Source organism: Xyrauchen texanus, chromosome 13 (assembly GCF_025860055.1).
Source record: "Xyrauchen texanus isolate HMW12.3.18 chromosome 13, RBS_HiC_50CHRs, whole genome shotgun sequence".
Classification (NCBI taxonomy): domain Eukaryota; kingdom Metazoa; phylum Chordata; class Actinopteri; order Cypriniformes; family Catostomidae; genus Xyrauchen; species Xyrauchen texanus.
In genome coordinates, this window is record NC_068288.1 from 31,445,430 (window position 1) to 31,473,401 (window position 27,972).

The 27,972-nt window shown below is 38.2% G+C and overlaps 2 protein-coding genes across 3 annotated transcripts in view; one reads left to right on the top strand and one right to left on the bottom strand.

The window, feature by feature from the left end:
* Window positions 1-27,972, top strand: part of LOC127653797 (cytoplasmic FMR1-interacting protein 1 homolog) — a 63,701-nt gene that overhangs the window by 29,529 nt on the left and 6,200 nt on the right. For both annotated transcript variants that reach the window (XM_052140562.1, XM_052140563.1), the window contains exons 16-30: window positions 1,770-1,923; window positions 2,497-2,653; window positions 4,008-4,104; window positions 4,254-4,330; window positions 5,063-5,171; window positions 6,386-6,505; window positions 7,006-7,205; window positions 11,050-11,137; window positions 16,508-16,651; window positions 18,330-18,420; window positions 19,410-19,540; window positions 23,571-23,643; window positions 25,294-25,388; window positions 27,380-27,618; window positions 27,818-27,965. In XM_052140562.1, the coding sequence (XP_051996522.1) occupies window positions 1,770-1,923; window positions 2,497-2,653; window positions 4,008-4,104; window positions 4,254-4,330; window positions 5,063-5,171; window positions 6,386-6,505; window positions 7,006-7,205; window positions 11,050-11,137; window positions 16,508-16,651; window positions 18,330-18,420; window positions 19,410-19,540; window positions 23,571-23,643; window positions 25,294-25,388; window positions 27,380-27,618; window positions 27,818-27,965 (1,923 nt within the window). The remainder of the gene's footprint in view (window positions 1-1,769; window positions 1,924-2,496; window positions 2,654-4,007; window positions 4,105-4,253; window positions 4,331-5,062; window positions 5,172-6,385; window positions 6,506-7,005; window positions 7,206-11,049; window positions 11,138-16,507; window positions 16,652-18,329; window positions 18,421-19,409; window positions 19,541-23,570; window positions 23,644-25,293; window positions 25,389-27,379; window positions 27,619-27,817; window positions 27,966-27,972) is intronic.
* LOC127653799 (fibronectin type III domain-containing protein 9-like) lies at window positions 11,179-13,212 on the bottom strand. The gene has a single exon (XM_052140567.1). The coding sequence runs from the start codon at window positions 12,733-12,735 to the stop codon at window positions 12,100-12,102; it is 636 nt and encodes a 211-aa protein (XP_051996527.1). The 5' UTR covers window positions 12,736-13,212; the 3' UTR covers window positions 11,179-12,099.

Below are 27,972 nucleotides of genomic sequence, written 5' to 3' on the forward strand. Positions count from 1 at the left end.
AAAAGCCCCAGGAGACTCCTAGTGAAGTGCTTCTTCATTCAACGATCTGAGCCAAAAAGAAATTTGAAACAGCTGAGCAACGACATACTGTTTGTGAACATTTACACACACGCCATGCTGCTGGCGGAGGCGTTTAGAGGAACATTTAAATATGAGGATGCTCAAGACTATGTGTAAAACCTCAACTAATATGACTTTAAAATGTGTTATCATGCCCTATTCTTTGAGTACTGTTCAAACGAGATCAGTAGAAGAAGCTGTATTAAATACTCAATGATTATTTGAAGCAATATTTAGATAATGTGTAATTTGACATTCTGAATTCATGGTGCTAACACGCTATACAAGGCCATAAGATTACACTGTTATTGTCATTTAGGATGACAGTGATGCTGCTGGAAAGATTGATGTATAAAAGAGTGTTAATAGGCAGAATACTTACAAAAGAATGATTATAGGTATACCTTACTACGGGCAGAATCAAAAATGCCAAGTGCTACTATTTTGGAGGGTAAAATATGGTGCTACGATGAAGTGTTTGATACTACTGAAAATAATAAATAATATATATATATATATATATATATATATATATATATATATATATATATACAAAACCATTGTTTCAACAGGCTACCATGTGTGTTTTTTCATGTCTTTTTATACATACATGTTATTCTTAATATATTTTACCAAACATACTAGTAGCGGTGAGCCGGGTTGCTTAGCAACTGGTGTAGGGGGTCCTGCCGTGCAAATGTTGCCTTATACAATCATTCAGGTTTCTTCACCAGCCAGATTCTCCTCTGTATAAAAGAAGTCAACTATCCTGCCAGAAATATAGACAGGAGTATACTACAGAATGGCCTTTTATTAAAACAAGTCAAACCACTGACTCGCATGGCTACTGTGAATATTGCCGGACTGACTTTTTTGCTGGACGTCACAATTGTATCGTTCATATAGATTCAAAAAAAAAAATCAACAATTTGCAAAATCTATTGGAAATCATAAATCTATGTGTGAATTTGAAGTGAGTACAGGCAAAGATAATGCAGTGATAAAGGCAGAGACACTTTTTGCAAACTTTATTGTTGAGCACAATCTTCCAATTGCTGTTTAGGATCATATCGTTCCAATTTGCAGTGCTGCATTTCCGGACATCACCAACAAGTATGGATCAGGCTGCACAAAAACCACTGCCATAATCGAAACCCTTTCAAATGACATGTCAAAGTCTTTAGCCTTGAAATTATGCAAGCTGTTACTAACCACCGAAATGAACTCAAACACCTTTTGGCCACGTTTTATTCTAAATTACTTCTTACCTGTTCGTTCTTTGATTTCGTAGGACGTGTGTTGGAGCTTTAAGGAAGACCTTTATAATAAGGTTGATTAAGCGACTTTTTAAGCACACTCTGAGGTGCGTTTCGTATGTGCCTTTGACGTGAGATGCGTACTTATGTTTAAAAGAGCTGAACAGAGTGCAACAGAATTTAACCGAATGAAGAGGGCTTGAGACATGTTATTTTAAGAATGCAATACTGCATTGAAAATGTCCATCTGCAAATGCATGCCAATGCTAAAACAAAAATCGAGATAAACTAGTTGACATCACTAATTGACTACATGACCATCCTGACCCATCCCTACAAAACCTGTGGTGAGATAATGAGTGCAGAATGGAGATGTAGGTCTGAAAGAGCATTCTCTCTGCATCAGACTTCCTGTTCCTTTCATCTTGTTCCTCTGTCGGTTCCTCTGAATAGCTGTATATGGTGAGAACGATGCTGGAGTCTCTGATTGCTGATAAGAGTGGTGCTAAGAAAACTCTACGCAGCAGTCTGGAGGGGCCCATAATCTTGGACATTGAGAAGTTCCATCGTGAGTCCTTCTTCTACACGCACCTGCTCAACTTCAGTGGTAAGAAACAAGCTAGAGGACTGCCACCCATCTAGATGTTTATAAACGGCAAACCTTTTACGAATAGTACTCTGTTCGAAGTGCCACATGGAAAATATAACTAGTTGAAATGTAAATCTCCAAAGATTCTCCAAAGATTTTCAGTAGTGTCCAGTAGTGCTACTTTTTTAAAACATGAACCTTTTTTGTGTACCTCTATATACTGATACCCATTCTTTTTAGCATTTGTGCGCAGTGGCCTGTAATAGCATTTGAGGTATTTGGACACTTTCTGGTTGTCAAACATTGGTGCCACATATCTGACCTACACCTGTGGTTGCTCTGCTTAGACACTTGAATTCAAGGGGAACTGTCATCTTTTCATATAATATGATTGTAAAAATGGTGTCAAAAGTCAGGTTTGAGAAAATGTCTAGCATAATTTGTTTGTTTATACCCATTCGTTCTTTAATGGCGTAAGTATCCAAATAGTTTTTGGAAGCACTATAGTTGTAAAAAACATTTTTTATGTATTTGATGTGTTAACATAGTGTGCTAATATTTTGCCCCTTCTTTATGCATGTTGTGTTTCAGAGACGCTGCAGCAGTGCTGTGATTTGGCCCAGCTCTGGTTCCGCGAGTTCTTCCTGGAGCTTACAATGGGCCGCCGTATCCAGTTTCCCATTGAGATGTCTGTGCCCTGGATCCTCACCGACCACATCCTGGAGGCTAAGGAGGCCTCTATGATGGAGTGAGGACACTTGTTTGTTTGTTTTTTCTCCCCAATTTGGTATGCCCAATTCCCACTACTTAGTAGGTCCTCCTTGTGACGCGGTTACTCACCTCAATCTGGGTGGGAGAGGACAAGTCTCAGTTGCCTGTGCTTCAAGCCGCACATCTTATCACGTGGCTCGCTGTGCATGACACCATGGAAACTCGCAGCATGTGGAGGCTCATGCTATTCTCCGCGATCCACGCACAAATTACCACATGCCCAATTGAGAGCGAGAACCACTCATTGCGACCACGAGGAGGTTATCTCATGTGACTCTACCCTCTTTAGCAACCGGGCCAATTTGTTTGCTTAGGAGACCTTGCTGGAGTCACTCAGCACACCCTGGATTTGAACTCGCGACTCCAGGGGTGGTAATCAGCGTCAATACTCAATACTAAAAAAAACATTTTTTTAGTTTTTTTTTAAATGCATGTATCAAATGTATGCTACATATATAGTATTACAGGATTCCCGCAGATCCTTAAAATGTCATTAATGCATTTTTCCAAAATTTAAGATCATAAAGTATTAAAAATTAAGTCTTAATTTTTATTTAAAGATGTCATATTTGGGGGTGGAAAGACTGGAATCGTGGTATGACCTAATGTGATTATCAAACTTCAAAAGAATACAATTTAATTAAATAAATGCATGTGCTGCAACCTTCAAAGTGAAAACATGGCATTGTTGTATTTTCTCCAAGCACGTGGGGCTTGTGAGTGCTTTCAGCTTTTGCAGAACAATTCACGTCAAGCAATATTGGAAATTCATGACAAACTATCACTAAAGATAATCTGTTGTTGATGATGATGATGATATAGTGTTGATGAAATATGACAATGTTTACTTTTAATTTTATTTAATGTTTATATTGTAATACGTTGTAAGTTATTGTAGGAGTGCACATTTTATTTCCCTTATCTGTTTGAATGAGCTGCTGGAAGCAGTGAAGCACAAACATTTTAAAATTAAAGTCCCCTGTGTATTTCAAATTATGAATAAAACCTGGTATTAGTATTATGTATTTTTTTAGTTTTCTTCACATAATACTGTGATTGTACCATAGTAGGGTATGGTGTCAAATGGTTGTATTATTGTACATTGAGACATCCTGTATACAGTATCTGAATGTCATTGTCCTGAATTAACATGGTACTGTAAGGTACTACCATAGTACTTGGCCAAAAAAAAAACATGGTATTACCATGGTGCTTGTCCAAAATACTGTGGGAATACCATGGTACTTTTTATAATTGTCAGGATTTATTCAGATTTAAAAAAAAAACCTGAATAGTCATAGAAGTATTCTTAATCTGTCTGGTCTCCACAGGTATGTGTTGTATTCACTGGACCTGTACAACGACAGCGCACACTACGCTCTCACAAAGTTTAAAAAGCAGTTCCTCTACGATGAGATTGAGGCTGAGGTAATCCATTAAATCTCTTGTAGAATGTTTGATAACAGAACTTTACTGTGTTGCTCCTTTTATGGTTGGTTGGTTGGTTGTCTATACAGCTCAGAGATATATTTTGATGGAGTTTTAATGATGGTGCTTCTGGTTTTTCTCTCTGTCAGGTGAACCTCTGCTTTGACCAGTTTGTCTATAAGCTTGCAGATCAAATTTTCGCCTACTACAAGATTCTTGCCGGAAGGTAGGAGCCGTTTTGCATGCTCATCCTTGTATACTTTAAAGGATTAGTTCGCCCAAAAATGAAAATTCTCATCCCAGATGTGTATGACTTTCTTCAGCGGAACACATTTGAAGAAAAATAGAAAATTATCTTTGCTCAGTAGGTCCTTAAAATGTAAGTGGATGGCAATCAGACTTTTGAAGCTCCAAAAATCACAGACAGTCAGCATAAACGTCATCTATACCACTCCAGCAGTTAAATTAATGTCTTAAAAAGTGAAAACATCACTTCCAGTCAGCAACAGTATGCGTGTGTGACGTAATCGTTTTAGCATGTTTATGGGAGAACTTGCAAGACTATGCGAGAGCATGTGCGACACACTCGGAAGAGATGCGCTGTTTACAACAGAGAAGAAACGCATCCTCTTTTAGTTGCAACACAGCCATGTACCATGATTTTTTACCTTATTGGAAGGGCCAAACTTATTCTTAAGAGCATTTGATTGACCCATGATCCATGTTGGACTAAAGGAGTCAACAATATTTGTCCATTTTTCTTCCAGAAGAGACTGTTAATTTTAAATGTGCATATTGTCAACTTTTCTGCATTTACTAGCATATAGATGGCTTCAAAGCTAATATACTTGGACTAAAAGACACACAACTCACAAATTTGTTCATCTTTAAGTCTGTTTTTCTCTCTCTCTCTGTGTGTGCGTGTGTGTTGTTTTTGTAACATGATTTCTCTCTGTAGTCTTCTTCTGGATAAGAGGCTAAGAGCTGAATGTAAGAATCAGGGTGCCAACATCCCATGGCCTACGTCCAACCGCTATGAGACTCTGCTAAAACAGAGACATGTCCAGGTAAATACTCCCACCCCTCTGTTCATTTACAATGATCAGCCACAACATTAAAACCACCTGCCTAATATTGTGTAGGTCCCCCTCGTGCCACCATAACAGCGCCAATCTCAGAATAGTATTCTGAGATGATATTCTTCTCAGCACAATTGTACAGAGCGGTTGCCATCGACTTGGTCAGTTTAAACCAGTCTGGCTATTCTGAATAAATTCTAGAGATTAATAAATTAAAATCGCAGAAGATCAGCAGTTACAGAAATTCTCAAACCAACCCGTCTGGCACCAACAAATATGCTACGGTCCAAATCATTGAGATCAGGTTTTTTTCCCCTCATTCTGATGGTTGAGGTGAACATTAACTGAAGCTCCTGACCTGTATCTGCATTATTTTATGCACTGCACTGCTGCCACATGATTGGCTGATTAGATAATCGCATGAATGATTGTTGGTGCCAGACAGGCGGGTTTGAGTATTTCTGTAACTGCTAATCCTCAACAGTCTCTAGAATTGACTCAGAAAACAAAAAAAACATCCAGTGAGGGGCAGTTCTGTGTGACGATCTTGTTGATGAGAGAGGTCAACAGATAAGAACCAGACTGGTTCGAACAGACAAAGTCTACGGTAACTTAGATAACCTCTCTGGACAATTGTGTTGAGAAGAATAGGGTTGGTGCTGTTTTGGCAGCATGAGGGGGACCTACACAATTTTAGGCAGGTGTTTTCTTTTTTTTTTTTATATAAAATTTCTCCCCAATTTTGAATGCCCAATTCCATATGCGCTCCAAGTCCTCTTAGTGGTGTAGTGACTCGCCTCAATCCGGGTGGCGGAGAACGAATCTCAGTTGCCTCCATGTCTGAGACGTCAATCCATGCATTTTATCACATGGGTTGTTGAGCGCGTTACCATGGAGACATAGCGCGTGTGCGCCCCACCGAGAGCCACATTATAGTGACTCATGAGGAGGTTACCCCATATGACTCTACCCTCGCTAGCAACTGGGCCAATTTGGTTGCTTAGGAGACCTGGCTGGAATCACTCAGCACGCCCTGAATTCGAACTTGCGTCTCCAGGGATGGTAGTCAGCGTCTTTACTAGCTGAGCTACCCAGGTCTCCTGGCAGGTGGTTTTAATGTTGTGGCTGATTGGTACATGTCTTGATTCTGTGCATTGATGCTCTCATGTCCACTCACCTGGTTTTGTTCTTCTCACTTGCAGCTCCTAGGTCGATCGATTGACTTGAACCGTCTGATCACCCAGCGAGTGTCCTCTGCGCTTTACAGATCCCTTGAGCTGGCCATCAACCGCTTTGAGAGCGAGGACCTCACCTCCATCATGGTGAATCATCTCAGCTTTTGTTGAATTTGCATAAACTGCAGTAGACTTCTTATTTTTGATACAACACTCATTCTTTCTGAGACCTTGCATTCACTCAGTTTGTTTTAGCTGTGTAAATTTGCTGGTTAAGGTTTTTTTATTTATTATTATTATAAAATATAAGCTGTCTCTCAATTGAATTTCAATACAATAGAAATTATTTGGCCAAGCCTGGCTCTGCCAAAGAACTAATAATTTTATTAGTGTTTGATTGTTGTGCATGTTTTGCTCTCTGTGTCTAGTGGATGTCTGACTGTGACATGCATATCAAAATGCCGTCAAATTGCTCCACAGCTCATTATCAGTTTTCATACAAACAGTTGTGGGGAGTCTGTGTGTGCTTGTGCATAGAAATGCATTGTGGTTTCAGAAAGTGAGAGTGCTTTTTGATGGCATTTACGATATCTGTGTTCTCACAATCTCTTTCCTTCTCTTTCCTTTTCCTCTCTCTGTATGATCAGGAGCTGGAGGGTTTGCTTGACATCAACCGGATGACCCATAAGCTCCTTAGTAAGTATTTGACACTGGACAGCATGGACGCCATGTTCCGTGAGGCAAACCACAACGTCTCCGCACCCTATGGCAGAATCACTCTGCATGTGTTCTGGGAACTCAACTATGACTTCTTGCCCAACTACTGTTACAACGGATCCACGAACAGGTACTGCAATGCACTCTCTACACCTAGTGGCATAGATCAACATCATGCAGATATATATCACTGTAGAAATGTGCTATTCACAGTCAGCCATGATTAAGTTTTTCTGCAAATGAAGTGTCCAATTACAGGGGATTATTGAGGATCAAACAAGTAATATTCTTTTTGATGGTGAATGCAAGGTGCTCCAGCTTCACTTTAAATGATTGTGTAATGCACATGTTCCTGGTCATAACTGGTTCATATACTCAGTGTAAATGACACAGAGTCACACAGAGGAGGAGACACATGCTTTATTTCTGTGGAGTGAAAACATTATGAAACAAAATCTCAAAGATTTTGCTTCATGATAAAAAAGGACTTTAATGGGTTTAATCAAAGAGCATTCAAAGAGGGTGTGAAGAAATTAGGACAGAAATATTTTACTATTGCATAATATAATATAAAGTAATATAATATAATCTAAATATAATAAAAACATATATATATATATATATTTTATGGGGCTGGGTAGCTCAGCTAGTAAAGACGCTGATTACCACCCCTGGAGTCGTGAGTTCGAATCCAGGGTGTGCTGAGTGACTCCAGCCAGGTCTCCTAAGCAACTAAATTGGCCCAGTTGCTAGGGAGGGTAGAGTCAGATGGGGTAACCTCCTCGTGGTCGTGATTAGGGGTTCTCTCTCTCAATGGGGCACATGGTAAGTTGTGCGTGGATCGTGGAGAGTAGCTTGAGTAGCTTCATGATGTGAGTCTCCGCGGTGTCATGCACAGCAAGCCACGTGATAAGATGCACTGATTGACTGTCTCATAAGTCGAAGCAACCGCCACCCGGATTTATGTGAGGAACTGCGCCACCATGAGGACCTACTAAGTAGTGGGAATTGGGCATACCAAATTGGGAGAAAAGGGGATAAAAGAATTAATATCCTTTGCGATGATCTTCAGCCTCCGACGAAATATGGGCAAGAAACCTGCTCCGTGTTTGCACCACCATAGCAACATTTGTGCCCAGTTTTCACTCTTCTCAAGCACTTTCTATGTTTTTTCTTCTTTTCATTTTATATAAAAAGTTTGAATAAATAAATAAGCAGAAAATACTTTGAGAAATGTGTAACATGAAAGCATTGTTCTCTGAATTAAATAAATACAGAGCTTACAAAATTTAAATAAATAAATGATTCCATTTTCTTTTCTTTACATTTATCATGCATTTTCTTTACAACGTTATTTTAAATACTATTTAACTTTTAATAAATGTACTTTAAATGTCTGTAAACTTCTATATTGGTAAGTATTTATAAGACGTTTTAATCCAAATCAGCAAATACAGTTGGATACAATTATAGCAATCTACGTCATGTTTGTGCATCATCTATATAGAATTTGCAAGTGTGATATATTATCAGCCTTTATGAATTTTCAAATTTTGCGTGGCCAATAGGTTACTAATCTAAAAGAGGAGAAAGACGTACAATAACCCACCTTTTTTGTTTTCTCCAGTGTGAATGGAGAAGTTTGTAATGTTTCATTCCACAAGTCTTTTTATTTCCACAATGAATATTTGCTTGTGGTAGCTCATTATTACTGTAGGCTACCTCCCGCACTCAAATTCATTCTCAACATCTGTAATTTTCTTTATTTGTGATCAAGCTGTTTTATTATAGGCCTATTTGACAAAATCCATCTTTCTAATAAATGTTTGCCTATGCTCATAATGGATTGGTATTGGAGCAATGGAAATGCTGATGTCCTGACTTTCAAAGAGAGAAAAAAATGCTCCTCCGCGGATGGGCAAATTTCGCCATTTCGCTTCTATTCCGCAACACACCCGTAACTTGAGTCATGTTCACTGATCGAAAGCAGTCGGCTACGATGGATATCGTGCAGTCTGACATAATGTTGCACAGTGTCAGTCTGACAAGCAACAGTCGTAAAGGAGTGTCCCTTTACTTTGTGTCCCTGCCGTGTTAGGGTGGCTCTGTGTAGCCTCCAAATTCTGCCTATGTGCTGCATTCTGTGTCTAAACTCAACTTTAGACTACCAGTCAAAAGTTTGGACACATACTTTATTAGTACAATTTTCTACATTTTAGAACAGTAGTAAAGCCATTGAAACACAAATGACACATAACACAAACGGAAGTATCAGTATTATGTAGTGACCATAAAACTAGCTTAATTCATCATCTTCAAAATAGCCATCCTTTGCATAGATTACAGCTCTTCACACCTTGCGCATTATCTCAACCAACTTCATGAGATGCAATCAGGGATGCTTTTTAAACATTATTGAAGTATCCAAAATATCACATAAGCAAAAGCCTTTAGACCAAAAGAGTTCAAGATTGTGAGATGAAACGTATATTTTGACTGGTAGTATATAACGCTTCAGAGATGCTTTGTAAGGATGGTTTTAAAGAAAGAAGCAGGTGATGTAGAGAGGGTGGAAATGGATAACATATTACATATCAAACATTTCAATGAGATGGGGAAAGAGAGTGGCTGACTAAACAGGGAGTCTCATGAATGAAGCATTTTTTGGCCTTTCAGTTAAGATAGACTTGATCTTGTATCAAAGTGAGTTGGCGCCATACGGATTCAGCTGTGGTCTCAAAACTGCTCACAACAGGTAGTAGGATACTATCTCTGCAGGCCAAAAGCATTTTTTTTTTTCAGCATCTTGTATATATGCAAAAAAGGTGTCTTCCTGCTCTTAGAGAAGAGATTGTTTTATTTATTTATTTATAAGACAAGTTTTCAGTCGTTGTCTGGGGGTGATTCTCTGGAGACCTTCAGTGTGATGGAGATGTACCTAGAGTACATTGATGCCCATCACTCCTTACGTCCTCTCATTATACTACCCTCACTCCCAAGTGACTTTATCTGGCAAATTGAGAACAATAAATACAAAAAAGATTGTCATGCCAGATCAGATATTTGCACATTTTTCTGTAATTTTACCTTAAAAAAAAATTTTTGACTGAAAGCTATGAGTTGACTTTAAAAAGAAAAAATATCCCTGCATTACTTGTGAATTGGTCCAGAGTGGACACACTGAGCCTAGCTTGATTGAACGGAGATCAAATTATTGGACTACATGGCAAATAATGAAGAAACTGGGAGACTGAAGATATATATTTAAATTAGGGATGTCCTGATATCGGGTCCGATACCACGCTCATGTACTTGTACAGGTACTCATCTGATGTATGAATGTTATTACGTAAACAATCAGCCCACAATTTAAAATCACGTTATGTCCTAGTGAAATTATTTAAACTGCAATTTAATTAGATAAATATATAGTTTCAATGTAATTCAAATGTGAGTCCTTTGAACTTTTTTCTCATCACATTTACTGTCACAGAACACAGGGTACGTAGCACAGGGTAAGTGTGAAGACAGTGTTGTGCTGATGTCGGCTACTCATACCTTTTAAATCTCCTCCTGGCTCACATCACACGCTCGGTTTGTAGCAGTTGACAGTAAACGGAGTGTAAATTCACATTGTAGCATGAGGCACATACAGAGCACATATTTTAAAAAAATAGCAGCCTTTTGCGGTTTAATAATCACTTTGAGTCACGTAGTGACTGGCTTTTCATTACTAAGAGTTCTTTGGTCAAAACAACACCGAAACACTTCAAAATAAAAGCTCTGTCAAAATTAAATGTACATTTATAGGAAAAAAGTATGACAGAAATATATCACTTCTGTAAAATTCTGTAAAATTCATTTTAATACATACTACTACTACTACTAATAATACTAATAAATCAGTAGTATCTGTGATGTTATACTTATTAGTATCTAACATCTGTGATTTTCTGCTATCTCCCTCCCTTTAGGTTTGTTCGTACTGTGCTGCCTTTTTCACAAGAGTTTCAGAGAGACAAGCCTCCCAACGCCCAGCCCCAGTACCTGTACGGCTCAAAGGTGGGTTTGAGTGTGTATAAACATCATAAAGACATTAATTATCTCCAGCATTAACATACATTCATAATGATCATAAGATGCTTTTTATTTTGCAAGACAGTTAGGCAGGCAAGATGCATTTCAATGCATTTAACACAAAACAGGGACTCCATTCACACAGTGACAATAAAATGAACACTTAAAACACACATGCATTTAAAATTAAATTTAAAAGTAATTTTATGTTTACATTTCACTGGAACTTTTTTTTTTTTTTTTTTGTCTTTCTAAACAAGTTTTTTTTTTTTTTTTTATTTTATACTGACACTTTGGCATTAAGTTTTTATTAACTCAAATTGACAAGGCTAATCAAGTGATCTCAATGTGGTGGCCACCAATGGATGGGGGCGACCCACCTTGTGTTGAATAAAATAGTTTTATCCAGATCACTGATATGACAGGAGTCAATAAGGCTTGGGTATACATTGTTTTCCCTCATGCCATTCTGTCTCATGCACTCGAGACTTTCTACTCATTTGTGATACTCTTTTAGCACAATCTGTCCACTGTGCTAGAAAACTAGGCTGCACGTAAACAGTCTGTCACCCGGAAAACCAAATTATACTTTGGCCTCATTTTTAACTTATTTGGTAAAGGTACTATTTAAATCTTTAGGTGTAAATTTTAACTGGGTGATAAGTGAAAAAAATTACTTGGAGCATTTTAAAGTTCTTAGGATTGTGGTATAATCGAAAGGGGCTTCTTGGATTTCTTCAGGTTAATTAGGTAGGTATGTTTCCATCTGATTTAATGTCAGTTGAACATCCTTCAGCCCATATGTTCCACTGCACAATGTTTTAGAATGTTAGGGTCTCATTTCCTCAAAATGGTTTCTACTCCAGTGATTGTCCTCATTTGTGTTTGAACTTTTGGGGTCATTACATTAGTGACGGTTTTACTGGCCTATTATTCTGACCTGAAGTTCAGTTTGCTACTCTGTGTTCACGACTTGGCCCGTTTCCCAGTTCTCTTCCTTGCTCTTCTCGAAAAGGGTTCTCAATCACTGTTGCGTTCTGAGAGTCCTTTTCGCTACAGCTTGGCATGTACAGATGTTTTCTTCCCTCACTTGCCATATCCCCACCCATTGGCATCAGAGCCAGGTGAGGAGGGTTAGAACCTGGCTGGTTATGCTGGTCTGTGTCTCTCTTTGATGGACACATAGTGTGGAGACATCCCCAAAGCAGAGCCAAGGCAATGATTAGAAGAAGGATACTGCTGGCCAACCAGACTCCCATGGCCAGCTCCCTACCATTCTCTCCAAGCTCTGTTCCATCATCCAGAGTACTGAAGACCTGGCACTGCTCTCTGGTGGGGTTGGCAGACTGGCATGTGACGCACAGTATGTAAGTAGTCTGTGGACTGAGGTTGCCCACACTGGTTGAGGTCTGGCTCACAGGAACCCTGTCCTCACGCAGGAAGCTCTTGCGTGTGTAACCCATTGGAAGGCTGTTCCAGTTTAGGTTGTACATGACGCTGTAGAACGTGTCTATGCAACTGGGGGACGAGGGCCAGTTGACGATGGCAGAGGTGGTAGTGATGTTCTGAATGGTGATTGTCATGTTGCGTTTGTGTGCTGGGCCTTAATGAACAGTTTTATGATCAAGGCTTTTGATTAGACATGCAGCAATATTGAAGAATCTGGAAGAATAGAGAAAATATATTTATTCAGATCAGTTCCAACCTTGAACATGAATTGGCACAAAGTGACCCTAACACTTTTATAACGAGCTTGCTTCAGGCATGATAGTGGGGTTTTAAAGAGCAAAGGAACTTCTGCTGTTTAAAGGAAATTGTTCAGTTTAGGGCTGAAACTGTGAAGTACTTTTTGTTCAAAGGATTTCATCGGTAACACTGATGGGAGGGAAATAAAAAGAACTGCAGCTTTGCTGTAAAAACTGCAGATGTTTTGGCATTGATTTTACATTGTGTAAAATCTAGTTTGACAATAATTGATTCTTCTTTTCTTTGGGTGCTTTTCTGTCTAATTTAATTTTAAAGGGATAGTTTACCCAAAAATAAAAAATAAACTGTCATCAATTACTGACACTTATGTTGTTCCAAACACATATTACTTTTTCTATTGTGGAACACAAAAGATGATGTTAGGCAGAATGTTAGGGTCTAATAGCATCAGTCACCATTCACTTGCATTACATCTTTTTTCCTTGTTACCATTACCATATTTCCATTAGTTCACCATTTGTGTACTAGTGACCTTTTAAAGTGATTCTATATGTTAAGCAGCTAACTCAATATGGTTTTTGTTTCTTTGGTTATATCCTCTTTTGTATTTTCAATTTTCTTTAACATTCATGTACAACTGCACTGCTCCATCTCATTGTTTGCTAAAGCAGCTTTATCTAGTTGGGAAAAGCAATGGATTATTGAGTACGAGAGAGAGAGAGAGAGAGAGAGAGAGAGAGAGAGAGAGAGAGAGAGCTACAAGAACAGATTTATATATTTATCTGCTTTGATTGCTTTGTTGTTGACTTTCAAAACTAGGTATCAAGTTATCTAAAGCAGGATTATGTGAATGAGTTGGAGAGAAGTTTCCAATTGACGTTGCATCCATATAACTGCTTGCCCAGAGAGAAGTTCTTAAGGGATTCTCTGGAGTCATAATTATTGATTGGCACTACTCCCTAATCAATTTGAATATTATTTTGAGATTAAAATCATGTAAATGTCACGGTACATATGACATAAGAAACAATTGATCTCGTAGTTGTTTATTCTCTCTGTACCATTTTAAAATCAGCTGTGGATTAAGCTTGAACAAACACAGTTAGATGGATTAATGCTGCATGATTTATATCATGAATAAGAGATAGTGAATTTTAGATTTAGCAGCAGCTGTTTTCTGTGTTCATGTGTAATATTTTTTATATTAAACTATAATTTGCTTCAAGAACTCTGCTGCTTTGAAATTCCTGAAAATGGAAATTCACCTTTTACATTTTTTTCTGTTGTATCAGATGCAGCACACCATCTGCTTTGTTTCTCTTGCCACCAAGGATTTAATCTGTTGGAAGCCCATTAACTCAAATAATCAATGAATCACCACATTACATTTGTGTAGATGAGTGGTGACCCTGTACGCTACACAGGTACACTATAATTACTTGCCAGTCTGAACCATACAAGAGTTTTGAGCATTTTCATTTTTCAAAAGCAACCAGTCAATAACAGTCACAAGGTCTCTCATATTTGAGAAAAACAGGACACGTATGCTGTCGCTCTTACAATATTTTCCCATTCCAGATAGGTGAAAATGATTTTAGTAGTAAGTCAAAAGACTTATCTGAATTTAAATCTTTCACAACAATTTATATAGATAACCACTCGTAAATTTCTTTGGGAGTCTAAAGACTGACCCTTACAATAAAGGTGTGAAGATGGTGTCAAATGCTTAAACCATGGTACTTTATGTACATGGTACTGAAAACCATGTACCATGATATCGAAATTGTATGCCATGGTACTTCCAAGAAAACCATGGCACTACAATGGTACGTGTCCACAAAACCATAATAATACCATGATAAATGTGAAAAAAACTAAACATTGTGCTATCATGAAACATGTAAGAAATAAGAGAAGTGTAGGAGTGTTGGAGATATAAATGAGTAACAGTCTTACCGAAAGCGATGAGAAGAGAGATGCTCATGGACTAATCGGTCTTGCCGTTGTGTTATAGACAGAAACCGCCTGGAGCATTCAGAGAGTCTGATCTGTTGCAGCCTGTTTGGCATGGCTCAAGTCTCCCACTTCAAAAGCTCCACATCCACACTGCTGTACAGGAAAAGCTCTTCTATCTGATTAGAGCAGACAACACATAAAGCTGAGAGAGAGAGCATATGGGGAGGGGGAGACAACACATCAGTGCTTTCCGTAGAGTGAATTTTAAACAGCATTACAGCTTGAACTCAAACTCTCTCGCTCACCCTTTATCTCTTATGCATCCTTGCTCTCCATCATTGGTGGAGCTCATGGCATTTTTCCTCCTCCTCATCTGAATTACTCCCTCGGAGTCACTGCCACACCACCTATAGCCTATATGCTTGAGAATTTATAATTATTTTTTAATCACTCATCGGAATACTACTGCACACTTAGAGGAATGGACAGAAACTTGATTTTCTCCAGTCTTGTTTTCACTCAACAGTAATTTTGATTTGATAAACCATGAAATGTAGTGCTGTTTTGTTTAATTTTGTTTCAGTAATATAACACTAACAAAAGGCCAATGAATCATATGAGCAGTCCCACACAGAATATGCACCAGCAGAACTCAGCAGAAAGCTATGCAGATTTCCACAGAATTAAAACAGCCATAATTCTCAGTGTTTTGTACAGTACACCCCCCCCACCCTCTGTGTAATAAATTACTTTTTAATGCTTTTTACAAAGCTTTTTTCTGGCTATTGTTAATGCTTCATCTGTCAATAAAGAAGTGTAGTACTTTTAGTTCAGTATAGCATTGTCAACATGCTTAAATCTACTCTGGATAATTTCACAGATTTTCAACCACAATGTTGTCTTCAGATTGTTTTTTATTGACATGTTGTATAGTATGTTTAATTTCACTGGTCAGTTGACTAACACTAACACTTCAGAGCAGGGGTTACATTTTAAACGAAATATGTGGAGATGGGTTAATCCTGGGTTAACACTGTCACAGGGAATTTTTCGGGCCTGGAAAAGGAAGCCTAAGTGATAATTCTCGTAGAGGACTCATCGTAAGCAGTACATCTTGCATCATTAATCCGGCATCTCACCCAATCATGATCAGCCTATGCCTTATAAGGTCCCACAGCTGTTTCTCATAGCTCATTATGTCTGTTGCTTTCAACCACCACCACCCCAACACCACCAGTTTAGGTCCCGTCCTGCTGTAAGGGGTAAGCTCCCCTCCCCTGCCATCATTGCCTTCCGGCAGGATCTGTGAGTTCAAGCGAGAATCCTGACCTTGAACTGTAGGATGGGGCTTACGCCAAGGGAAACTAATCTATCACTAACTTGTTATTTCATACTATCATGTCCTCTGAGAAAAATTTAATATATTGCACTTGTGTAGATAAAACATGTTCACAAGCCATAGTAAAGTCAGATTAGTGAATGAATCGTCCTTTAGAGTCAATCCTTTTAATTAATCTGTCTAACCAGTTAACAAATTGTGCTGAATGATTCACAAGATAAATTTGAATGATAATTCAGTAATAACAAAGAACTGAAAAAGTAATGGAAATTACACACTGCGTCAACATGAAATCATCAATTTTGCTTACAACATTATATTAACTGACACTTTTCTTTCGAATGTGATGGCAGGCCTTGAATTTGGCATACAGTAGTATATATGGACTCTACCGAAACTTCCTGGGACCCCCACATATCAAGGCTATTTGTAGACTGCTGGGATATCAGGGCATCGCCGTGGTGATGGAAGAGCTGTTAAAGGTCGTCAAGAACCTGGTATGTGTATGATCATGCAAGTGCACGTTTGTTTTTGGGGAGGAATCTTATCAATGGAGTATTTATGTATAACCACAACCGCCCAAATAACTCTGGTGATTTCTTAGTTGTAGCAATTATTTAATCTGGTGTAAGCCTTTTTAAAAACAAACAAAAAAAAATAAAAATTCGTCTTTTTGTTTCAAGTAGATTTAGGAAAAAGCACTCACTCAAAAAGTATTTTTAATTGAGCCCATACACAGACCCACTTTGTAGTTGTTTTCTTTGTAGAAAAAAGGGAAGCTTCTTTTCTTCCCAGACTTATAAATGGCTTCTCTCTCTTTATTAAATTGATTCAGTATAAATGGGTATAAAAATGCTTTGACACATTCACTGGGTTTCCAGCCAAGATGTTTAACATTTTTTTAAATGCATTTCTAAACATTATACTTAAGTAAAAATTAATTGTTGCGCATTTCTATCAACTATGTAATGCACATTATCATGAGGTGCCGCCTTGTCATGAGGGAGCAGCTGAATGACCGGTCCCTGCTTTTGGGACAGTTTTATTTGCAAGATTGGAGCAAGTATCTAATTTTATTAAATGCATACAGAATAAGTGTAATATAATAATAATAATTATATTATTATTACATTTAATTATAATATAATGTGGGCTGAAATAGCTGCAATTGAATAAGTACTGTAATACCCCATGTATTAAAGACCATTCAGACCAATTGAGTTCTTGCACTAAAAAAACAAGAGACACTGCAACTAATAAAACACAATGCAGTTGTTTCAAGACTTGTTTTTAGGGGGGCCTGGGTAGCTCAGGGAGTAAAGACGCTGACTACCACCCCTGGAATCGCAAGTTGGAATCCAGGGTGCTGAGTGACTCCAGCCAGGTCTCCTAAGCAACCAAATTGGCCCAGTTGCTATTGAGGGTAGAGTCACATGGGGTAACCTTCTCGTGGTTGCAATAATGTGACGCCTCTCGGTGGGGTGCGTGGTGAGTTGTGCGTGGATGCCATGGAGAATAGTGTGAAGCCTCCACACGCATGTCTCTGCGGTAATGCGCTCAACAAGCCACGTGATAAGATGCTTGGACTGATGATCTCAGCCACCCGGATTGAGGCGAATCACTATGCCACAATGAGGACTTAGAATGCATTGGGAACTGGGCATTCCAAATTGGGGATAAAATCAAAAAGTATTTTTTTTTTAGAAGTTGAAGTTAGTGTTAACTTGACACTATGTCTAAATAGCGCCGCACTCCTGTGTGAGATGCTTAAAAAGCAGTGAGATGTGGCAAAGCAGTCAAAGACATCCATCTAGCCCATGTGTACATGGAAAAACAATTGAAAAACAGAGTAGATGTATGCAAAACATTTGCTCGTGTGAACAGACCCGTACTCATGTAATTCTCAACCAAAATACAATTCTTGACCTATTATAAGATATAAAGTTTTGATTTGCACCAAAATAGTCAAATCAATCCAACTTATGACCAAATTTCACATTTCATGATGCATCTCATTATTTAGTGTAATCAAATCTGTCAGAGCAAATATTTACAACCCTAATTATAAATCTTTGAAACTTAAGTTGGAAGAAAGCCATATTCAGGTTGTCTGGATATAAAAAAAAAAAAATGAAAACACAATACAAAATCTTTTTTCATATCTCTCTGGTGCAGCTTCAAGGCACCATCCTGCAATATGTGAAGACCCTGATGGAAGTGATGCCCAAGATCTGCCGTCTGCCTCGCCATGAATACGGCTCTCCAGGTGAAAATTACACTCATCAGAAACTCTTAACAAGCCTTTTATTCTCTGTCCCAAGAGTGCAACTTTGACCCTCTGTAAAAAATCAGCTCCCGTTAACACCGCAGAAGATAATCGCTATTAAGCTTTCGTAGGTCCAGCTTGGCAGACTTGCAGGGCGCAGTGTCTTTTAGTTAGGCTTATGCTGCAGATGTACATGTTTATGTGCTTGGTATGATTTATAAGCCTTAATCAGACCCCTCTTGACTTGATAAGGCTTGGTAATTGCCACGCACTCATTCTCGCAGACTTTCTTTCTCTATGTTTTTGTTTTTGAGGGGGTGGAGAAGGTCCACTTCACACTGAAATCATGACTGTGTCTGATTATGTGGGCTCCAGACAGCTTGGAGAAAAATAAATAAATGGAAGAATTAGATATAGGATCATGAGCCAAGAAAGGGTAGAAAAACATAAAAGAAACAGTATTTCATTAAAAGCTTGTAAGAGTATTACTTATTCTTTGATGCTGAAGTCACTGCTGAAACAGTATGACAAATGAGAAATCCAAGAATATGAAATGAAGTAAAAATCCTTCAGTTCTTCAGCAATGATGCCTTATTTGACTTAAGTGAAAAGACAGAAGCAGTGGCAGTAAGACATAGAAACAAGGGAACTGCACAATTGGCTTTCAGAAAAGTCAATGGATCAACACATTTTATTGTAATTGACCTAAATAGAACATCGTTCCAGGATCATCTTTGTTGATCATTGAACTAAATTTCTTTCAACCAATATTTGTCCTTTAATTTTAGGTTCAGGATTAGGGTTAGGGGTGAGTCTTGGGTTAGTGGAACAAAAGAAGATGTTGATCCAATAACGTCTTCTACTTTAATCATTGTGCAATTGGCAAAGAAAGTTGTTATAGAAAAATACTTTTAATCGATTAAACACTAAAAACGTAAAAAAATAAGCTATTATTAAACTGAAACCATAATGGTGTCCCTTGAATGTAGGCATTCTGGAGTTCTTCCACCACCAGTTGAAGGACATTGTGGAGTATGCTGAGCTGAAAACTGTGTGCTTCCAGAACCTAAGGGAGGTTGGGAATGCTTTACTCTTCTGCCTACTGAGTGAACAGAGCTTGGTAAGACAACAAACCCACCATCCTTGACCATATACACCATTCTGACACACAGAGCAGTAATGTCCTTACTGCAGACTTAACAAAAACAGTTACCAAACAGATCAGTTACTTCACAACCCATACCTTCTTCCTAGGATGGATTGATAGAATGAGATGTTCTTACTTGTTATGAATAATTTAGAGAGCTCATGACAAGGAAAAGGGAAATATAAAAAAGAGTGCTCAGCACAGATGATTAAAGATATAAAAGAGACTTACACACACTATCATTTAGTCTGCCACCTGCTCAGTATTAAGGTTGTCTGACTCTGACAGGAGTTACCTTCGGCAGACACACTGCATGTAGCAGCACTGTCAGTTTTTCCATGTCAGATTTAAACCCTTTTAAAATGCAGATCAGCTTCACTTAAAGGGCTCACTGTGAAATCTGTTATTAATAAAGATCAAACCTATTTGAGTCATCTTAAAAAGTAACGAAGCATTGATTTTGCCCCCCCATGCCAGGCCATTTGGTTGCTCAGCAATGGCCATTTGGCCATGTCTTCTCCACTGCACTTAATGTGTTCGGGTTGATTTGTTAATGAGTTTATTCTCTTTAAGGCATGAATAAGTCAACACAGCTTGCTGCTCACAGTAAATAAGTTGGGGTGGACAAAGACTGAGATCATCTATATTTTATACTATACTTAAAAGGGTAATTGACCAATAACATAGATTTTGGGTTAAAATTTAAGTGCATATGGAAAAGTGCCCATTTCACCATGGAAAGTTACCATTTCTTTGTCGTTCTCCATCATTTTCAATCACCTTTAAGTTCTTTGCAGCTTGCTTAAATGTTCCTGCAATGTAACAAATGTATTTTTAAGTAAATATTCTATGTAGTCAATATAATAATATATTTAAATAATATTAGGTCATACAAATGACAATTATAATAATAATTAAACAAAGATTAGAATTTTTTTATTTAAAGCTTCCCCCAAAGTATTTCATGTCAACTACCAAAAAAAGATTTTCATTCGTTTTGATTTCACTACCTCCTCCAAGCATCAAATCAACAAATAATCGCTAGTTATGTCAGTGGTTATCATAAACCAATAACTGAAGCTTATCTGAAATCTAATCACAATCTTAGGTGAAGCTCTGATCAGATTTTCATTGCATTATAATTAGAATATCTCTTGAGCATGATTCAGAAAGAATAACCTGACGTTCATCCAAGCACTCAACAGGCTCTTCACTGATGTGAGCTGCAGGTTAATTATTCCAACCATTAGTCACAATTATAAAAGTTACAGTGGGAAATGTTGTCTTCATCACCTTCAGTCCGCATTAAACCTCAAATTACAGTGTCAACAAACATTATTCTGGTGTAAAAGCACCTGCTGTATTTCCATTTGTATTCTTGATGGCAAGGTCAGTGCAATCAAAGCTGGCAATTTTAATTCTCAAACATCAACAAATTCATCTGTAAGTGGTGCTCTTGTGTGTGATTGCATGGCTCCATCTACTGGACCTGCACCTGGTAACCATATAAATTTGTGCAGAAGACTTATAAAAGGCTGCATCAGATGTGCTTTAAAGCATCCATTCTTAATTTTTAAGAGATTTGTTGTTCCAAACCCTTTCTTCCATGGACAGACAGCCTCAGCCAACCCTTTACTCTCTTTGTATGGGGAGAAAAATGCAGTGAAAGTGCATGGTGACCGAAGCTAGCAATTTGCCTCAGAACAATATGAGCATGAGTAATTTATATCAGAATCCTTTAATGGTTTCAGTCTCCTGCAAGTTAACCCTCTGGGGTCGACGGATGTGCCGACGCGTCCTGCTGGATATTTTCCGTCATTACAGCGGAAACAACTTAAAATACTCATTAGTCATTTTGGGGCATACAGATAAGTGTAAGACATCATTAGAGACTATAAAGGGTCTACTTTTATTCGTGTACACTCACAATAACAACAAAACCTTGTGCTTTTGTAAAATAAAGAAAATAAAAATGGTGAGCTTTCAGCTGTCTCTGTGTTCACAAGCATATTTCTGAAACACGTCACAAAAATGAACTGAAATTCTGCGAATACTTATCACACAAACATGAAACGTATGTTAAAGCTTAAGATTTCTACTTTTAAATAAAACAATTGAAATTTAAAACAAATATTTTCCTGCAATGTAATCTGTATGAAACAAAGCAAGGTACAGTTTTTACCGGTTCATCTAATTATAGATAATGTGATCTCACCCACCAGCAGAGCGTGCCATTCATACGCTAATGTGCTGAAGCGATCAAATCAAATGGTACACGGCCCCGACAGTGTTCAGAGGTTTGATGTAAAAACTTAATTCACTTTACTGCGCGTTTGTAACGATACACATGCGAGGAAACTCCTGGATAGTAAGAAAGAGTTAACATTTTCCTCAGAAGAAGAGCAGGACTCCGATGAACGGTTGTATTTTGAAGAGAGACTTGATCCAGCTGAGGATACAATTTCGGACTAGTAAGTTATGTAGTTTTCTTTAGTTGACATGCTATTTTATATAAACCTTGTACATATTTTACTAGTGGGTGTGTTTCCAGACTTGCCAGCCAGGATTCAGAGTATTGACATTTGAAATATGTCCTAATAAGCAAGTTTTAGTTATATTTAATGCTGTTTCGGCTAAAGCAGGTATTTAAATCGTATTCTGTATGATATAAATATGATATAAAAATAATATGAATGTTTAGATTATATTTTAACTAGTGTTTATGCTGCCTCATTATCATCAACAAAGCTTGTGCTTGCAAATATGTGTTCAGGTTAAATGCACTTTAAATATGCCCATATTAGAAAATCAGCATATTATAATGATTTGAAGGATCATGTGACACTGAAGACTGCAGTAATGATGCTGAAAATTCAGCTTTGATCACAAATTGCATTTTACAATATATTCAAATAGAAAACTGTTCTTTTAAATTTTAAAAATAGTTCAAAATATCACTGTTTTTACTGTATTTTGAATCAAATAAATGCAGTCATGGTGAGAAGAGACTTCTTTTAAACGGTAGTGTAGGTCTAAAATTAAGTAAAGTCTTTATTTAAAGAAAATGTACAGTCAGATTACTTCTTTTAATTTAAAACTTGATTTTGATCATTAAGTCTGCTCACATTCATTCTCTTTCTGACACATTCCTCATTGATAGGCCCAGGGGAGGGTTCTTTAGTTTCCTCAGGTGTAAATCACCTCAATATTCATGATAGTTCACGTCTCCTCGCATATATCCTTTCAACACTAAAATTGTCTTACAAAAGTTAAATAAGTATATTGTTTTGTATGAATGAGTGATCAGGATGGTTTTCACATCATTTTGTAGCAAAAACTCTAGGCTACAAGATCCAGTTCTCAAAAGGCTTGTGGACAAATGTTTAGTATGTGTTATATGGCCTTATTTCAATGGCTTAAAATTATTTTTTTTTTTTCAGAAATCACGTATAAACATTATTTTCTCAGAAATACAAACCTTTACATACATGTTGCTCACATATTATTGTAGCCCAGTTTGTGCTGAATACAGTGTTTTCAGTCATTTAGCCATTAATATGTTTTTAAGCAACTGAAAAAAGCACAAACGTCAAGGCATGTCAAAACTTCTCCAGGGCCCAAAACACCCTCAGACCCCAGAGGGTTTACCAGCCTGGGCTACGTTTTCCAAAAATATTGTAAGCCTAAGTATATCATAAAAACCATTGCCGCCAATAGTCTCTATGATCAATTTAAGCTTGCTAAGCTTTTGAGGAACACAACCCTGATCAGTATTTGATATTCTGCTTATCTTGAAAATTAAGATCACCAAGGCTGATTATGTGTGCATGCTTGTCGGAGCAACGATTGACACTTGTCTCAGATTGCTTATTTTAGTTTAACTCAGGCTTTGAAGCAGCAGTTCCATTAACTCAGTACTTTGCTTTATGCGCTTATGAGAACAAAAACCTCTTATATGCTTTGGGTTATTTCTGAAATTAAATGTTTTCCCACTTTAATGCAGTCTCAAGAGGAAGTATGTGACTTGCTTCATGCAGCGCCTTTCCAGAACATCTTGCCAAGAGTTCATGTTAAAGGTATGTACAATAGGGTTTTCACAGTAAAAGCAATATTCTATATAAACTCAGCAAAAAAAGACATGTCTCCCATGTGTAAATATATAAACATAAAAAGATTAAACAAATAAGACATAAACTGAACAAGGTTCACAGACATGTGACTAACAGAAATGGAATAATGTGTCCCTGAACAAAGGGAGAGGGGGGTGCGTCAAAATAAAAAGTAACAGTCACTATCTGTTGTGGCCACCAGCTGCATTAAGTACTGCTGTGCATCTCCTCATGGACTGCACCAGAGTTGCCAGTTCTTGCTGTGAGATGTTACCCCACTCTTCCACCAAGGCACTTGCAAGTTCCTGGACATTTCTGGGGGGAATGGCCATAGCCCTCACCCTCCGATCCAACAGGTCCAAGATGTGCTCAATGGGATTGAGATCCGGGCTCTTCGCTGGCCATGGCAGAATGCTGACATTCCTGTCTTGCAGGAAATCATGCACAGGAGGAGCAGTATGGCTGGTGGCATTGTCATGCTGGAGGGTCATGTCAGGATGAGACTGCTGGAAGGGTACCACATGAGGGAGGAGGATGTCTTCCCTGTAACGCACAGCGGTGAGATTGCCTGCAATGACAACAAGCTCAGTCCGATGATGCTGTGACACACCGCCCCAGACCATGACGGACCAAAATCAATCCCACTCCAGAGCACAGGCCTCGGTGTAATGCTCATTCCATTGACAATAAACGTGAGTCCGACGATCACCCCGTTGAGACAAAACCGTGACTTGTCAGTGAAGAGCACTTATTGCCAGTCCTGTCTGGTCCAGCTAAGGTGGGTTTGTGTCCATAGGCAACATTGTTGCTGGTGATTTTTGATAAGGACCTGCCTTACAACAGGCCTACAAGCCCTCAGTCCAGCCTCTATGAGCCTATCGCGGACAGTCTGAGCACTGATGGAGGGATTGTGCATTCCTGGTGTATCTCGGGCAGTTGTTGTTTCCATCCTGTACCTGTCCCGCAGGTGTGATATCCTGTGCAGGTGTTGTTACACGTGGTCTTTCGATGCGAGGATGATCAGCTGTCCTTCCTGTCTCCCTGTAATGCTGTCTTAGGCGTCTCACAGTACAGACATTTAAATGAATTGCCCTGGCCACATCTGCAGTCCTCCATGCCTCCATGCAGCATGCCTAAGGCACGTTCACGCTGATGAGCAGGGACCCTGGGCATCTTTCTTTTGGTGTTTTTCAGAGTCAGTAGAAAGGTCTTTTTAGTGTCCTAACTTTTTATAACGGTCACCTTAATTGCCTACCATCTGTAAGCTGTTAGTGTCTTAACGACAGTTCCACAGGTGCGTGTTCATTCATTGTTTATGGTTCATTGAAAAGCATTGAAAACATTGTTTATACCCTTTAAAATAAAGATATGTAAATTTATTTGGATACAGTGTTCTGAAAAAGGGATGTTTCTTTTTTTGCTGAGTTTACATGTCACTGTTTAACAGCTTTAAACTTAAGTTCATGTACAATAACATTCATGTGAATGCTGGCTTGCATTGTGCTAAATATTTAAATAGTTCACAGATCTGTATTTAGGCTATGATTTTACCATACTATTTGTGAGTAGTTTCTCATACATGCCAAATAATCCCTGTACAACCCCCACCATTTGCAGAGGGTGAGCGGCTGGATGCAAAGATGAAGCGGTTGGAGGCCAAATACACAGCGCTGCATATGGTGCCTCTAATTGAGCGTCTGGGAACCCCACAGGTGGGAGGAACATCACTGTTGACAGGCGCTTTAGACTGAGCTCTGTTGCTTTACCGCCCACACAACACACATCTACTTATTGTCATTAGCATCAGCTATTACACACTAAGCTGCTGCTTTGATCTCATCCCTAAGCATTCCAAATTTGTTGTTTATTGACGAGTTATGTCAGTGGTACTTTCACTTTAATTTGTGTTTCAAAGTAAATTGATAATGGAGGAGAAATACAACTGTGAATAGGGTATTTAAACAGTTGCATCAATAACCAAAATTTAGATTTTTTGTGATAGGTAGTTGTCAGTATAAAATCCAAGACCACTACTGTAATAGTTGTTTAGTAAAGGCCAAAGCAAGGAGCTCTGAAATACCAAAAGCTATCCATTAGCATTCCCGTTTATTTGAATGGCATCTGCTCAGCTAGTGCAGGGGTCCCTTTAATTACGCAAATCTTTGCTCATGGGCACTCAGTTCCTGAAATGCCTGTCACTGATCACTTATCAATGGAAACAGATAGGGTAAAATAGAGGCTTCAAAAACAATCTGTCACTGGAAAAGATGCACTAAAGTGAAATATTGCGAATAAAAAAAGTTATCTAAAAATAGTTACTTTTGAATGGCTATCAATGGAAAAACATGCTTTTTGCCATCATATGGATGTAGTTCCTGAATCTACCAGTAGGGACCTGCTAACCAGACAATTCATGACCCCCTGGGCCAAAGCTTACTTTGGTTATCCGTAGGGCTGGATACTGATACAGATTTCCCAATTCAGTTCGATTCCGCTTCATAAGCTCTGTGTGATTTTAAATTCAATATTAATTCATATGGGTTTATTTCAGTTATAATATCCCTTTTGCTTTCATATAAAATAAATGACCTCCCAGTAATGCTGTGAATTAAACAGGGGACCATTTAATTTGGTACATTAGGAAAAAATTTTTTTACTAATAATATTTTATTACTTTTCATAATTTTGGTCACATTTTGGCTTTTTTTTAAGTAAATGAACAAATATATGTATTAAATCAATAAATAAGATATTATATTTCATATATTATTTTTGTTACATATTGTTAAACTGCATAATTTGAAATGAAGTATTTACAGAACTTTTTTGAACATGTGCTAAAACCGGTACTGTCTCTAACAAAAAAAACTGCATTTCTGTATACAACGCTTTTAAATGAGCGTATTAACTTCCGATGACTCGAATGGCTTTACCTCATCTGTGCGATGGATTTTTTTTTTTATTAATTTTTTTTATCCGCAACTGAATGTAAAGAACAGAAAGAGTATTAAAAGAGTCGGTATTCAATGACAAATGAGTTCCATGGATCGCATCTTACACTGAACAACTTTTACTCTCAACAAGCAGTGAAAAGATCTCGCTGAACACTTCACGACTAAAATACACTATTACTGGAGTGAAATGTAAACATTTACCAGCCAGTTGCCAAATATATTCACTTAAGCCACATAGCGTGAAACTTTGTTGCAAATGCGAGTGATTTCCTTTCACTACAGTGAAGTGTGAATGATCATTCTTGGGATTTAAGAATCGATATCGAGATCGATCAAATAAAGATCGCGATTAATCGGAAAAGCAATATTTTACTCACCCCTAGTTTTCAGCGTGATACTAGGGGTGCGCACTAGTGGGCGAGGCGTCATTTTTTTTGTCAAATTTGCACACATCCGTATGGGCTTGCGGTCAAGAGTGTATACTTTGAAAAGCTGAGCAGTTGACCATGCATGAGGCATAACGGCACACAAGAAAATAACAGACCTTATATGAAAGAAAAGCCAGCGAAACAAACAGAGAATTACTTGGTGTGCCTTTTAATGATGTGATGTAATTTAATGTATGTGAAAAGATTATCACTGTTTTTATTAGAAGTATAGACTCCGTTTTCAGATCAATGTCTTGTTGCAATCTAAGAATTGTTGTGATGGTCTGATTTCTATCATTATCCTTTACCATCTCTCATTAGCAAATTGCCATCGCCCGTGAAGGTGACCTTCTGACCAAAGAGAGGCTGTGCTGTGGTCTCTCCATGTTTGAGGTTATCCTGACTCGCATCCGCGGTTATTTTGACGACCCTATCTGGCGTGGCCCGTTGCCCAGCAATGGCGTAATGCATGTGGACGAGTGCGTGGAGTTTCACAGGTTGTGGAGTGCCATGCAGTTTGTGTACTGCATTCCTGTGGGAACACACGAGTTTACTGTCGAGTGAGTGACTGAATGGAAACTTTTCATTTCATCTCATAGTATTTTAACAGTAGTTTTGAGAGGCTGTTTACAGTGAGATGTCAGTGTATAATTTAACAACAAAAGGCACTGTCTGTTGCAGCAGTTAGAATATAATTTTATTGCATTCACTGTAAAACTTCTGATATTGTGCAGTTTTTAGAGCATTTTGATCTTCTAGGCAATGTTTTGGAGATGGACTGAATTGGGCCGGTTGCATGATTATCACGCTATTGGGTCAGCACAGACGCTTTGATGTCCTCGACTTCAGCTATCACCTTCTGAAGGTGCAGAAACACGATGGCAAGGATGAGATCATCAAGAGTGTGGTGAGTT